Source organism: Myripristis murdjan, chromosome 17, assembly GCF_902150065.1.
Source record: "Myripristis murdjan chromosome 17, fMyrMur1.1, whole genome shotgun sequence".
Taxonomy (NCBI): domain Eukaryota; kingdom Metazoa; phylum Chordata; class Actinopteri; order Holocentriformes; family Holocentridae; genus Myripristis; species Myripristis murdjan.
Genome location: NC_043996.1, coordinates 20,570,055 through 20,584,596, shown reverse-complemented (window position 1 = coordinate 20,584,596; position 14,542 = coordinate 20,570,055). Strand labels below are relative to the sequence as shown.

At 41.4% G+C, this 14,542-nt stretch overlaps 1 protein-coding gene across 1 annotated transcript in view; it reads left to right on the top strand.

Annotated features, from left to right (window-relative positions):
* cdh2 (cadherin 2, type 1, N-cadherin (neuronal)) overlaps positions 1-13,645 on the top strand; it is a 60,336-nt gene extending 46,691 nt beyond the window's left edge. Inside the window, exons 9-16 of the mRNA XM_030074469.1 lie at positions 50-235; positions 1,181-1,434; positions 1,705-1,847; positions 3,233-3,466; positions 4,953-5,186; positions 5,438-5,577; positions 9,692-9,856; positions 12,630-13,645. Coding sequence (XP_029930329.1) covers positions 50-235; positions 1,181-1,434; positions 1,705-1,847; positions 3,233-3,466; positions 4,953-5,186; positions 5,438-5,577; positions 9,692-9,856; positions 12,630-12,836 — 1,563 coding nt within the window. The 3' untranslated portion in view covers positions 12,837-13,645. The remainder of the gene's footprint in view (positions 1-49; positions 236-1,180; positions 1,435-1,704; positions 1,848-3,232; positions 3,467-4,952; positions 5,187-5,437; positions 5,578-9,691; positions 9,857-12,629) is intronic.
* Positions 13,646-14,542: the final 897 nt, after the last annotated feature.

Genomic DNA, 14,542 nt, shown 5'->3' with positions numbered 1-14,542 from the left:
GTATCACTAACAGCTCGCTGTGCTGTACGTTCATGGTTTATTCATGCAGTTCTTCGGTGAGGTGCCTGAGAACCGTGTGAATGTCATCGTGGCCAACCTGACGGTGACTGACAAGGACCAGCCCAACACACCAGCCTGGAACGCCGTCTACAAAATCACCGGGGGCGACCCCACTGGCAGATTCTCCGTGCCCACTGATCCTACCACTAACGAGGGCCTGGTAACCGTCGTCAAGGTAAGGCTGTCCCTCCAAACTCCACCCCTGTATCCCCTGAGAGATGCTTACCTTGAATACATACAATACACATAAGTCCAACCCTTCAAATGAATTGTTGATAGGACTTGTTAGTGTGCTACACTGCACAGTACATATGCTTTAGTGAGCTATGCTGCAGGTCAGTAATTTGTGTTTTCCATGAAGCATGAATTGAGCAGCAGTGGGGCACAGATCAGCTCCCGTCCTTGCCCTTGTCTTATGCAATATCTCTGAAACTGCAGACGAGATTTTGAAGAAACTTGTGCAAATGATGTGCCTTTCCATTAAGCTCTGGCAATTACACCATATGGTGTGAGTGTATTCTGCAGCCTAACTAGGAAACTCTTGGTGTGCTTAGCCTAATGATGAATTAGCTGATGACTCATTCAGTGTTGCCCTTCCAGATTGCTAAACTGTTAACTTAGCAATCTTGTCAGTGGAATCATAATCTTTTGTGATGAGATTGGGAATTTCTGAAATGTTTAAAGTAATTTAATTTGATGTCAAATATCAGTATAGTTTTTGAATATAATATCGTGTTAGGCTTTTTCTGAATGGACTGACCAGACTGCATTTTGTGCACAGCTTCATTTGCTACTGATGATTACTTGTTATTATCTGCCCTTCAGCTGACCACAGAAATACAGCTGACCACATTGTGGCATACTGTCTGTATGTGTTCACAATATGGTTTCTCAGGAACACCAACAAAAAGCTTGTTGTTTTTGTTACTCACTTACCTTACCAGTATCACACAACCAAAATTTTATGCATTGTCAGCGACTGCATCTAAGCCACTGCATTGCTCGGCAAACAATGTGTAGACTTGTATTTATTTTATTCTGTTTAATTAACTTTGTTTTTTTTATCTTTTACTTTGACATGTAAGACAATATAGATATATTTCCTGTTCTTGTTTTCCAGCCGATTGACTATGAAATCAGCAGGACATATGTGCTAACAGTGGAGGCAAAGAACGAGGTTCCCCTGGCTAGAGGCATCCACTTCCCTCGCCAATCCACCGCCACTGTCTCCATCAGGGTGATCGATGTCAATGAGAGCCCCTACTTCGAGCCCAACCCCAAACTCATTAAGCTGGAAGAGGGAATGATACCTGAGTCAGCACTGACCACCTTCACCGCCCAGGACCCTGATCGTTTCATGCAGCAAACCCTCAGGTACGTATGAAAAGAAAAGGAGGATGACAGAAATATTGTCACAGTACAGACTAGTTAAACCATTACAGATATTTAAAAGAAATGAGCCCAAATCAGTGGGGCAGAACGTTTAACAAATTTCAGTCTCGCTGAACTGACTGGTGCTCACTTTTCGCGGTTAATCTCTTACAGAAAATTCAGCATAAAGTTGAATATTATTTGAAGTTTAAATGGATGGTAAAGAAATACTGTTTAAGAACTATTTTAATCTCTGTTTTTGTCCTCTCTCAGATACTCCAAACTGTCAGATCCAGCCAATTGGCTGAGGATTGACCCTAACACTGGTCGAATCACAACAATTGCCATTCTGGACCGAGAGTCACCCTATGTGAAGAACAGTTTGTACAATGCAACATTCATGGCTTCAGACAACGGTACGTAACCAGTCAAGTGGGACTGAAGTTGCCAAAAATATCCTCTTAGTGTTTCTGTGATGCACTGGCTGCATGTTTTAGGCGTTTTAGCCAGCCTCTTACAGTCGCACTCCATTCCAGGCCATTATTATCAGAGCATTCAGGGACAGGTAATGGCTGCCTTTTTGAAAGGTAGACCAGCAAAAGGTACCAATGTAGTCTACCTTTCGAAGGTCAATCTTTTACCCCAATTTGACTATGTCTGTGATGTTTTGTATAAGGCAATAGTGCACAAATGCACCAAATCTGTTGAAAACTGCTTTCCCTTTCAGGCACAAAAGCAGCCTCCATGCTTGAAGGTCAACCTTGTACCAAGCACTCGGCATGTCTGGTACAGTGACCACCTTAGTTGAAGGTTAATGTTGTAGCAATCCCAGAACCAGCCACCATGTGGATATATTCACCTCTTCCCTGCACTGGCAGGATTTACCTCTGTTCAGGTTTACCCTGTTCTACGGAGCATAGCTCAGGCCAATAGGCTTAAAAACTCTACCAATAAAGAGGTTTCTCAGCATTAATGGGTCAGGTTTGGATGACTAGCTCCTTTGAGCGTGGCCTGAATGGTAAAAAAGCCTCTTAGCTCAGTGAATACATAGAGGAGCCTGAGAGGAGCGACAGTGGGCTCTGTTTGTCTGCCTTAGTATTCCCATCCCGTGTCCTTCGCCAGGAAGACATTCTTTAGATACACAAACACATACACATACACGCTAACCAAATGTTCTGATATCTCTCTCTTCTGCCTTTCTACTCATTTGAGAATACATTGAGCGACATTGTGCATGGCAGTAATGTATCAATACTTGAACACCAAGTTTTATGACAGTGTTGGTCAGTATGTCTGCTTTACAGTCCCATTTTGCTGCAATATAAATGATTGAAGTGAGATGCAGTAACTGAAAACCTTATCTTATTAGATAAAACAAATGCTGACAAAGTTTTCCTTGGGACGTAATTTGCATTTGAAATAATGTCAAAAACAGCAATATATATTATCGCATTTTGCATATTGCCAAATGTTTAAAAAGCGCGGTATTACCATATCATGGCGTATAAGTATCATGACAATATCATATCGTGGGGCCTCAAGTGATTCCCACCCCTAATCAGTATGCAGTTTGGATGGGTCTCCTCCCTCCAGAGCAAATAGCTGCTTAGAGTGCCCTATTTTAGCATGAGACCCAGAGAATAAACTTAATGCTTTGCTTTTCTGTGTCGCCTGCATAATGGTTGTAGCATCAAAGTGTGCATTTCAATAGCATATATGCCTATCCATATGTAAATTTTTAAATCAATATTTTCATAAATATGTATGTGCTGTGTGTGTTTCCTTTTTTTGGCCCATCTAGGTGTGCCTCCAGCAAGCGGCACAGGTACTCTCCAGATCTACCTGCTAGATATCAATGACAACGCTCCAAGCGTGTTCCCCCAGGAGGCAGAGGTCTGTGAGAAGCCAGAACCGAATGCAATCAACATCACAGCACTGGATGGAGACCTGAACCCAAACGCTGGTCCGTTCGCCTTTGAGCTGGCCCACAGGCCTTCAGATGTTAGGAGAAACTGGACCATCACAAGACTCAGTGGTAAGACCTAGCTGTTACCAAGGTAGCATTGGTGTTTTTTGAACAGGGATGTCCTATATCAGAGGTCCCCAGATTTTTTTTCACGTCAAGGAAATAGATTCATTCTGGGCCACATTTTTCTTTTTACTGGAGACCCTGGTAAGGACCCCTGTTGTGCTCCCTACCCAATTTGGGCAACAATGGCCTATATTTGTATTTGAGAACAAAAACAAACATGAGCGTCACTGCATCTCACAGTCACTCACACACAGCAGAACATGGAATAATGAGGAGTGAGTCAGTTTCATAGTGACTGCCAATTTTTCTATTAAGAAAGAGGTGCAAAGTTGTTTTCGGAATTGAAAACGGGAATCGATAAGGCAAAAATATTTCAGTGTAGTTGGATCTGAACATATTGGAATGAGTTTTTGGAATGAGTTACTGAAACAAGAATATTTCTAAGCAGACGCTGTGGGGGCCAGACTTATAAATAACAAAATATATGTTTTTGTATTTGCTAGTGGTAAAGCAATTGAGCATAAATGGACTGGAAATAAACTTGAAATATGGACAACTAGAAAATTAGTAAAAATATGAATCATTCAGCGGTTTATTGGTTAGCAATTAAAGCATTTGATCTTGACATCTAAAACCGCAGTCAATAAATTTGTTTGAATAGTACACTACATAGGGTCCAGTACAGCTATGACCTACTAGACAGCGCTCTCCAGACAGCTTCACAGAGAAGCAAAAACTAGCCTTTAAATGTGACATAATAATTACTTGATGAATCTTCAAATAGTGATTTATATTGGCTGAAATCATTCATTTGATCGTGGTTACATTTTTGGCCGTATCTCCCAGCCCTAACTCTCGATTATATATTATTTTAGCCATATCCAGCAGTCATTAATTGTCTATGCTAATTCCTAACACACACAGGAGTGGAGGGACTCATTTATTGTGTGTTAGCGATTAGATAGTGTGAGTTGAAACGCGGTGAATATATCTTAATAGGATAATAGGCATGTGGATTATAGCTGCTGGGAATTTAGCCTAAGCAGCATTATCAAAAGCCATTCAGTAGATTTATAAGGTTCAAATCTAAATCCTGACGGTATTTTGGATTAGATATGCTGACACAACTTCCAGGTAGGAATTCTTGCTGCATATTTGTAGTAATAAGGTCATAATCATGCTGTGAACATGATACATGCAAATGACTACATTTATAGTTTTGATTTAATCCCCACTGTGGGAAATGTTTTGTCAGGCTCCTCTGCTAAGGAAACATGCCATTATTTTATTTGAATGGTATTGTGTTGTATTGAAGCACAGTAGCAATACTAAACTGCCGCTTTTTCTCTGAACTCACCACTTCATATTTATTTACTCTGACAAGGAGGCACCATGCATCACTGAACAGTTAAATGTTTCTTTTCCCTCACTCATCTCCGGTTTTCTCTTCCTGCTCTTTCTCTCTCTCTCTCCCTCTCTCTCCCTCCAGGTGACTATGCCCAGTTGAGCCTGAAGATTGGCTTTCTTGAAAGTGGTATCTATGAGATCCCCATCATCATTACAGACTCAGGAAACCTGCCCATGTCCAACACCTCCTACCTGCGGGTCAAAGTGTGCCAGTGTGACATCAATGGAGACTGCACCGACCAGCAGCACATCATGGCCGCTGGTCTGGGCACGGGTGCCATCATCTCTATTCTCCTCTGCATCATCATCCTCCTCAGTGAGTGTCTCACCACACTGCATGCCACACACAAACACACACACTCACACACACAAACACCCAGGGATTATAAAGAGAGCTAAACATCATCCGAGATATCACTAGATTATTGTAGGATTAACAAAAAGATAGCCCTGATCAGGCCCTCATCCAAGCTCTAAAACGCTGGATCAGATTACATTTGTATGAAAATATGTAAGTTATTACGCTTTGTTATTTGAGTTCACCCTTTCTCCCTGTCTCCTTCCCAGTTCTCGTGCTGTTGTTCGTGGTATGGATGAAGCGGCGCGACAAAGAGCGTCAGGCCAAACAGCTTCTCATTGATCCTGAGGATGATGTGCGGGACAACATCCTCAAGTATGATGAGGAAGGCGGAGGAGAGGAGGATCAGGTAAAGTGGTGCTGCCCACACAGGTTACCATCATATTCATTAGCATTAGCTTATTGGTTGCTTTGTTATATGCGGTACCATAATAGAATCACAAATATACTAAATCTCAAAATGGGTCCATTTAAACATCACTACCATCCCCCAAAATATCACTGTTTTATTTACTGTTGTATTAATGACGGTACCCTTTCTTACTTCCAATATGACAACAGTCTCCAAAACTGTACACTGCACAGCAAGGTTGACATGAGGGGTGTGTGTGTTCTCAGAATGCTAGGAAAGTGTGTATTCAGTTCACTTTCTTGCAGTACGACAGCAGGGTCCTTATAGCTGAAGTTTGTTCCGGCATGGTGAGAAAGAGGACAAACTAGATGATTTATGCAAGTATAGCTACACTTTCCATCTGTTCATTTTAATCTTAAACCGCTTCTGTGTTGTGGAGAACAAAAACAAACATGAGCGTCACTGCATCTCACAGTCACACACACATAGCAGAACATGGAATAATGAGGAGTGAGTCAGTTTCATAGTGAATTAAAAACTGCCAATTTTTCTATTAAGAAAGAGGTGCAAAGTTGCTTTGGGAATTGAAAACGGGAATCGATAAGGCACAAATATTTCAGTGTAGTTGGATCTGAACATATTGGAATGAGTTTTTGGAATGAGTTACTGAAACAAGAATATTTCCAAGCAGACGCTGTGGGGGCCAGACTTACAAATAACAAAATATATGTTTTTGTGTTTATCATCGTTTAATATTTTTTGCTGTCTTGCCAAATGAATCCTATTTTTATTAACCAGTGTGATCAGACTGTTAAATAAAATGGAAATTCCATAATAACTACATGCTTAACTAGAAGAAGCGGTCACTAGTGCAGACCTCTGCCATCACAGAGGAGTGATGGTTAAAATCTGTAATTCGTAAACGTAATTGCAGAATGCAGTCCTGATTTGCAGGCAATATCAATCAACTTTAACTGGTTTTGACACTATTATGCAGTGTCCTGATTGGTGGAAAACGTCCCCATGCTTGCCAGATTCCATTCATGAAAGACGGGAATTTGTTTCAGCTTTACCTATTCAGTGCACAACCAGCAAAGTAAGTGCAGCTTCGTGAATCACGTAAACCCAACTCCTGCACCGGGTTATGTCGGCTACTTGCAGGTAGTTAATGATCAGCAGACACATAGATTTATAACGTCTATATAGCCCACAGGTCAGACACTGTTATTTGGGGTTCGAAATTCATTCCTAGTAAAATTTCCATCTCAATCGTTTCTGGTGTTGCTTCCATAGAGGAAGAAAAAAAATGCTAGATATCCTGGTCGGATGGGAAAGTTTGGTGGGCCAAATGTGTTGACAATTGACAGTCACTGCCATAGGCCATCAGTCATGTTATATGTCCATAACACCCTGTTCGTAGTGGTGATCGGGCACAGACCGCACATACACACAAATTCAATTGTCCTAATGACCCCTTGTTAGCAGAATGGAATCATTTCATAAAATTGGCAGTAATATAACAAATGGGCTATTTTTCTTGCTGCTGGCTGAAGTGGTCCAGTGGCTCAGGTACAGCAGCAATGAGTGGGAGACCCCAGTCCGACCCAGCTCAGCACTAAATTAGCCTCAGAGACTTGTAATTGGAAAGCTGATGTCATTTAGAGACAGACATCTGCTGTGGTATAATAATGAAGCTCCGTCTAAGGTAACAATATGACTGGAAAGCCATTACACATCTGCCCGTGATTAGGCAGGAGGGAACACACAAAACTGTGTACACACACACACACACACACACAAACACATGAAACCATGGAACACATAAAGTCACAGTTGGTGATTTTGAAACTGTTTTGAAAGAGAACTTGTTGAAAAAGGAAACTGTTGTGTGATATAACATCCCTCAAAGGCAAAGAAGCGGGTGCACAGATTTATTGAGGGAAAAAGTGCTTCCATTTTGAGTGGCGCAAAGGAGGGCAGGGCGCCAGGAGAAAATGGTCTTGTCTGTAGAGTCGGGGAGTCAGTGTTGGGTAAAAAATGGACCTGACTTTCCCAGCGATGTGGTCTTTATAATGCCCACCTCTGTTCTCCCTATCTCCCGCTGGGGAGGAAATTGAAGTGTCACACCATTGGTTGCTCTCCGAGTATATGATTTTAGTTGCTGCTGCCATTGCCCTGGTTGGATTGGGTTGCGAGGCACTCATTTTGTCAAGAGAAGACAGCTGATCAGGCCATGCTCACCAGAGAGAGAAGAAATAATGTAGAAACGATGTTAAATTGAGAAACTGGTGTGCACAAGTTTAAAAGTTTAAAAAAAAAAGGTTAACAAAAAACGGAGTTTAGTCCCTCTTGAAATGGCCTACAGTAAAGAGATTCACATTAACTCTTAACGATTTGGTTTTGGAAACATTCTTTGGAAAAAAAAAATCAGTTCCCAGACAAAAAAAATGCCACACGGTTTTGTTATAAAAATCAATTATCCCTTTATGCAGCTTTCCCAGTTGAAAAACGACATCTAGTTTTGTTGTGAAAATCAATAATCTACTTGCAGTTCTTCTAAGAAATCTTAGAGAAACTGCAGCCTCTTCAAACAAGAGTCTTCACCTTAATTTCAGGTCAAGTTTTGAGGTTCAGACTCTCCTGTCATGTCTTCTAAATTCTCACTGTTGTCACTGCCTCAGCTACATCCTTCAACAGATGATGTTTATGGAGCTTTGGAGTGTTCAGTCTCCAGTATTTGAATGTGGGTCATGCATGTCACTAGGCCAGTGTATGTGTCGAGAGTCAGTTCCCTAAGGGGACTGGTATGTCATTAGGCATTTCTGCTTAGCTCAGCCATTATAAGGCTTGGTTGCAATTGCTGTCACTAATTCCTGACCTCTTATGTGACCCCATAGAAGGTTACACAGGGGTCTGACTGAAATTGACTAAAAACGACTTCCTGTGTGATGTGTGGTGACCATTGTTCTTCTTCAGCTGGCCTCTAGCTTACTTTCATTCCCATGAAATCAAATTACACATGAATAATCAATGTGTTTGTTTTGGATTTGAGATGATACTTATTAGTGTGAAATTGAGTAGGTGTTTGTCAAGTGCCTGCGCAGTTGGTTGTGCTTGTGTGTCTGGGTTGTTTGTGCATCATCACAGGGTTTATATTTATTCTCCTGTTTATTTTTATATCAGTGACTGCAGCTTTTTCATTATATTTTTTTTTTTATTTTTTTTCCCCCATGTGAGTGTGCGCACACATCTGTGTGTGTAGGTACATGTGCAACTGAGCAAAGACAATTTTGAAGGGGGATATTAGAGATGGATGGATTAACGAAAATCTTCTAAAGAGGGACAATCCATCATACACGCTTATTAGGCACACACCCTGATTCTCAGATGGCATTTTCTCTATCATATCTGCTCTGTCACCATGATGCCATCCAGTCCATTCAGCTTAACTCTGCACTTCACCTCAGCTCATCTCTCCCTCTCTCTCTCTCTCTCTCTCTCTTTCTCTTTCTCTCTCTCTCTCTCTGTCTCTCTTTCTTTGTGTCTCTCTTTCTTTGTGTCTCTCCCTCCTCCTTTTCTCTTCCTTTTTCCCTGCCCATGACTTTGCACAAACTGCGAGTCAGTCAGGTTGCCTTGGTAATGTTAATAGGATTAGCAATGGCTTATGCATATCCACCATCCCGTGTCTGGGCACTGATTAGAGCAAAGCAGTCGCCTGCACACCCTTCCTGCTGCACACCTCACAAGTACAAACACTCTGCAACTTATGATTTGGTCCTCAGCTTGGACCCCCTTAATGCTGTCTCTTTTTAAATACATCAAATTGTCCCTTCGCTTGTACCTTGCAAACAAGCAGATTAAAGTTTCCCTCATCCTCCTGTACTCAAATTAAGCACTACACTCTAACTTTGAAATCTCTCCCCAACAACGATAAACTTTTCTTCCCGTCTGCCATAATCTGATCTTTACGACATCCTTTTCTATTCAGAATGTGTTTATGGGTGTGGTTTGGGGGTTTGTTCATGCCAAGGTCTTTCATCAAGCTGGTCTGAGGTCTGGTGCTGAGGAGTAGTGCTCTGTGCTAACTCCCATCTGTCTCTGTGTTCCCCAGGATTACGACCTGAGCCAGCTCCAGCAGCCAGACACGATAGAGCCTGATGCCATCAAGCCCGTGGGAATCCGCCGTCTGGACGAGAGACCCCTCCACCCCGAGCCACAGTACCCCATGAGGTCAGCAGCACCCCACCCTGGAGACATCGGAGACTTCATCAACGAGGTAAAACTACCAGCCAACACCCAAACAATCACATAACTGTTAATGGGACAGAGTTGTTGAAAACGCTGGGGTTGTTTTCCTGTATGGAGAGCGCAAATCAAAGGGAAAGGAGCCAAAATGTGAGAGCGCAAATCAAAGGGAAAGGAGCCAAAATGAAAGGGTTGCTGCCACAAAGCAGGTTTCATTTTAAACTTTGAGTTTGATACAGAATTATATCTAAAAAAACAATTTGATTCATATCACATGAGTTTAATTTCTTGTGGATGTACAGTCGCCTGTAGTCAGAGAAGCAAACTTTAAATTGAACCAGTTATTATGAAAATAGTTTTCATCATTCCTCAGTGGCAGGAGAATGTTTAGCATCTCACATATATCTATTCGGGCATGTATCAAGTCAGAAAAGCACATGATACTAACTCACTTGGAAATAATTGTTTTTTCTCTTCGCTCTCCACCAGAAAGAACAGAGTTATAGACGTGTCTGTATAGAAATAGGGGATGAGAGAAGCAATACTTTGGCTTTCTGCCCTCGTTTGCCTGAGGCCATCATTGACTCCAGCATGAAGGGAGAATGTAAAATGAAAAGAAGAGTCATGTATTTTTCACCAGTTCCAAGAGTTCACAGCATTACAAATGGAATCCTCTCCCAGTTTTTGGATTGCTCCCATGTTTTTAGATTAGAACTTGTGCTTTCGGCTCTTCTCTCCCCCTCCATATACCTCCCTGCCCCCACTCGTGTTTTTTGCCACTGTCTTGAAATCATGTAGTACACCTGTTGTCGCAGTTGATTTCGGGCAAAACTGAGTGTTTCACACCACTCTATAAAGATGGTGGAGAAAAAATGCAAACCGTTCTTTATCATAGAGTGTTTTTACGTGTTTTTGTTTCGCTCCTTGCAAGACCCTTGGGACATTTCAAGTCTGAGCATCCTGACCCAGAAATTCACATTCACGGTCTGTTTTTAGTCCCAGATTTGAATGTCGCTGAAGCTCAGTCATGGTAGATCCGCTGCTTACATGGAGCTGGAATCTGACCTGACCAATAAGGGCTAGCTGCCAGAGGAGCAGGGAGGGAGGAAGAGGAGGAGGAGGAGGGAAGCTCTGATTTTCAGCTTAGAATGTGCACACAACCCCATGCCCCGGGAGTCTTTGGCTCTTAATTAAATAAGAGGGACGAAAAATGAAGCATAGGTTTAGCGCAAGGACTTTAACCTCTCACAAGGCCAAACAGAGGTTTATTATTTAAGGAATAACCTGTTTCCGCAGAGGGGGGTAACATTTTGCACATGAACTCCAACCTGACTTGACCTCTTCTGGTCACAGGTAGACAGGGAGGGCAAACACTTGCACAGAGGCACACAGAGATGAAGTGATTGTATTAATTGTTTTATGTAGTGCCTTGTCTCAGATGAACTTAGATGCCTTGGCAAGGACATCTTTGAATAGGGACGGATGTTAGTCAGTTTGAGCACAGATCTCTATTGTTATCAGCAGGACAGAGAGTGACGCCAAAAACACAAAGTGAGGACAGTTCACTATTTGACTAAGAGAGGCGATTGTCTCCAGCACAGTGGATGACTCAGTTTTAATGGAATTAGGGGGGTGAGTGCTGTGATTGAGTAACCTTATGAGACCGCCAGTGGGGTGTCGGTTCAAGACGGAGGGGGCTGAAACCAGCAGAGCAATGACGGTTATAATTGTAATGAACGATCCATCTGTCATATTTTGCACCAAATTATCAGCACCACAGCCCTGAGCAAACATTTAACGAAAGCTAACAAGTGGAAAATAATCACTAAGTGCCCTGGCACTTTATTTCAATCCATCTTTTCATTTCAGAGCATTGCAGCACCGTAATGGCAGGAAGGAGGAACCTATAAATCTTTGACAAGTTTCCAACGAGCTGAGGTTTCTCTTTCCTCTGTTGTGTCGTGCGGCTTCTTTTAATTCAGTTATTATTTGTGAGGAGTTCTCAGTTGTAGCGATAAAAGAAAGGAACCAGATCCAAAGTGGTTCATGGCCAAAGCACATCTCCACTGCTAGATTAGCAATCCATCAAGTCTTCTGAGTCATGTTGAGGAATGAGGTTGGAAATCAATAGCAATCCATAAGGACCTCATGAGCCCTCATGCTATGAGGGCTTCTGGGAATGTTAAGCACAATCTTCAAAATGGAACCACCCCCACCTTCCTGCCCCACAAGATAGCACATACACACACGCCTGCATGCACAAAACACACACACTCCTCTCATCTCTTCCACAGTGTTCACACTTACTGATAATTGTCAGGCAGTAGTCAGACACATATGAAATACTTAAGATATTATTGATGTCTAGACAGTGGACCACAAAGTGTCAGTGCCAGTTTAGGCCTTTGAACAGAGTGAATGTGTGTGGAGGCCAGGCTTGAGGGTTGGAGGCGGGGAGGGGCTGCCTCAGCGGTGCAGAGGATTCCAGTGATCTGAGGCTGCTGGTCATGCTCAATCTTGGCTTTTGATCAAGCACTGGATAATCCTCCATCCCAGAAACATCAGGAGATTCTCAACCAAAATACAGTGGAGACTCGCGAACATTAGAGCCTGATTAATCCGGACAAGGACCTGATTTCCTGGACATGTACAAGAGGGAGCACGACTGACTGGGCTTGCAGTAGATTAGCCTGTTTTGGGTAGTGATGTGTTGATATGAGTCATTTCCTGATGCACACAGTGTTAGTGTGCAGCCTGGGCTTAATCTCCTCATCTAACTGTGTATTTTATTGACTTCTGTACAGGGACTTAAGGCGGCAGACAACGACCCCACCGCTCCCCCATATGACTCCCTGCTGGTGTTTGACTATGAGGGCAGCGGCTCCACAGCTGGCTCCCTAAGCTCCCTCAACTCCTCTAGCAGCGGGGGTGACCAGGACTACGATTACCTCAACGATTGGGGCCCTCGCTTCAGAAAACTGGCAGACATGTACGGTGGAAGCGACGACTAGGACACACAGCCCCCCTTTGAAGAATGAGGAAAAAAAAAAATAATGAAGGAGAAAAGAAAAAATTCTCTTTCCTGTTGATGGACGTGGACAGCTTCTGATATCCCGATATTCTCTGACGGAGTGACGGAACTGTGGCAGAAAATAAAATAAAAAATAAACATGATTCTGAAATTTTTTCAAAAACAACCAACCTAGGCTTATTGTTGTAGTCTACGCATACATATGCTTGTTGAAGGCTTAGGCATAGGCTGTGGTCCAGTTTTGGAGACGATGGGAGGGAACATTGGTGGACTGTCACCGTTTGGATCGTTGGTATTGAATGCGCTCAGTTACACTTGAATTTCACAGTACAGAAGCACTGGGATATAATGTGCCTTTTTGTACATTTTTTTGGATCTGAATGATTAGTTTTATGTTCAAGGCTTTAATGGTACTGACTTTTGGAGTGATTTCAAACATAAAAAGTATGTTACACTATGGTATGCTTCTACATGCTTTTTTCTTTGGTTACACAATGCTCCTGTTTGTTGGAAATGATTATTTAAATAAACTACAAAGATGAAGAAATGGAGGATCCTTTTGTTAGTTAGGATGGGAAGAAACAGTTAAGAACAGCACTGTACAGTACGCTAGACTTCTAGACCTTTTCACTAAAAAAAAAAAAAAAATTAAACTTATGCAGCTGGTTGCAAATAAAGGGAGTAATCAATCATACTTTTGTAGCAGAATAAGTTTTTTTTTTCTTTATTTCTGAAGTGATGTAGTATTTTACAAAAAAAAAAAAAAAAACAACAACTGTTTTGGTCTAATCCATGTACACTTCATTTGCCTTAGTCATCATCTGATATTTTCAACTTTTACTTCACTGTAAAAAGATGTGTGTACATAATGTTTTTTTTTTCTTTATCTTTTCTTTTGATGTAGTATATGAAGAAGTGCAAAAAGTTCCAAACTTGTAAATGTATAATTTGGACTACAAATTAAAGTTTTTTGCATGTTTTTATCTTTTCACGACAACAAAAATGACAAATGTTGTTTCCAAAATTTATTTACAAAGTGGAAAAAAAAAAAATAAAAATTCGGGTGACATTAAATGTGTAGAAGTTAAGAGAGTTTTTTGTATTAAAAAAAGAAAGAAAAAAAATCTGACCAAAAAAAGAAATAGAAAAAATAGGAAAAAAAAATAGCGATCTTGTCAGCACAACTGTTTGAATTTGTACCAAAAAGGGGGGTGGGATGGTATGACATGGTAGGCACTAATTACTGAATCAGCTTTAAGACTGGGAAAGGTTTTGGACTTAAGCCTTGTGGATAACCATATGTACTGGAATACAAATTATACATCTCTGACCCCAACCATCCAAATAAAATGCTAATTTTGGAGCTAACAACTGCCTCTTTATTCATTTGTTTATTCTCAAACAAAGCATTGTTTCAGAGGCTTAATTAGATAGTGTTATGCACAATCTATCTCACAGGACAATAGCTGTTTAAAAAAAAAAAAAAAAAAAATACCAGAAGGAATAATAAATCATTCACACCCTTACTCATTATCAGTTTGTTGTTTGCACACACAACAAAAATACATGCTAAGGGCTCATACAAGTCCAGAGATGATAAGTTATGTGGCTGGAAGGTAACAAGAAAACAATACGATCATTTCTGTAGCTCCGACTTTGCCTCCCTAAGCAAACTCAAGGTCAAAA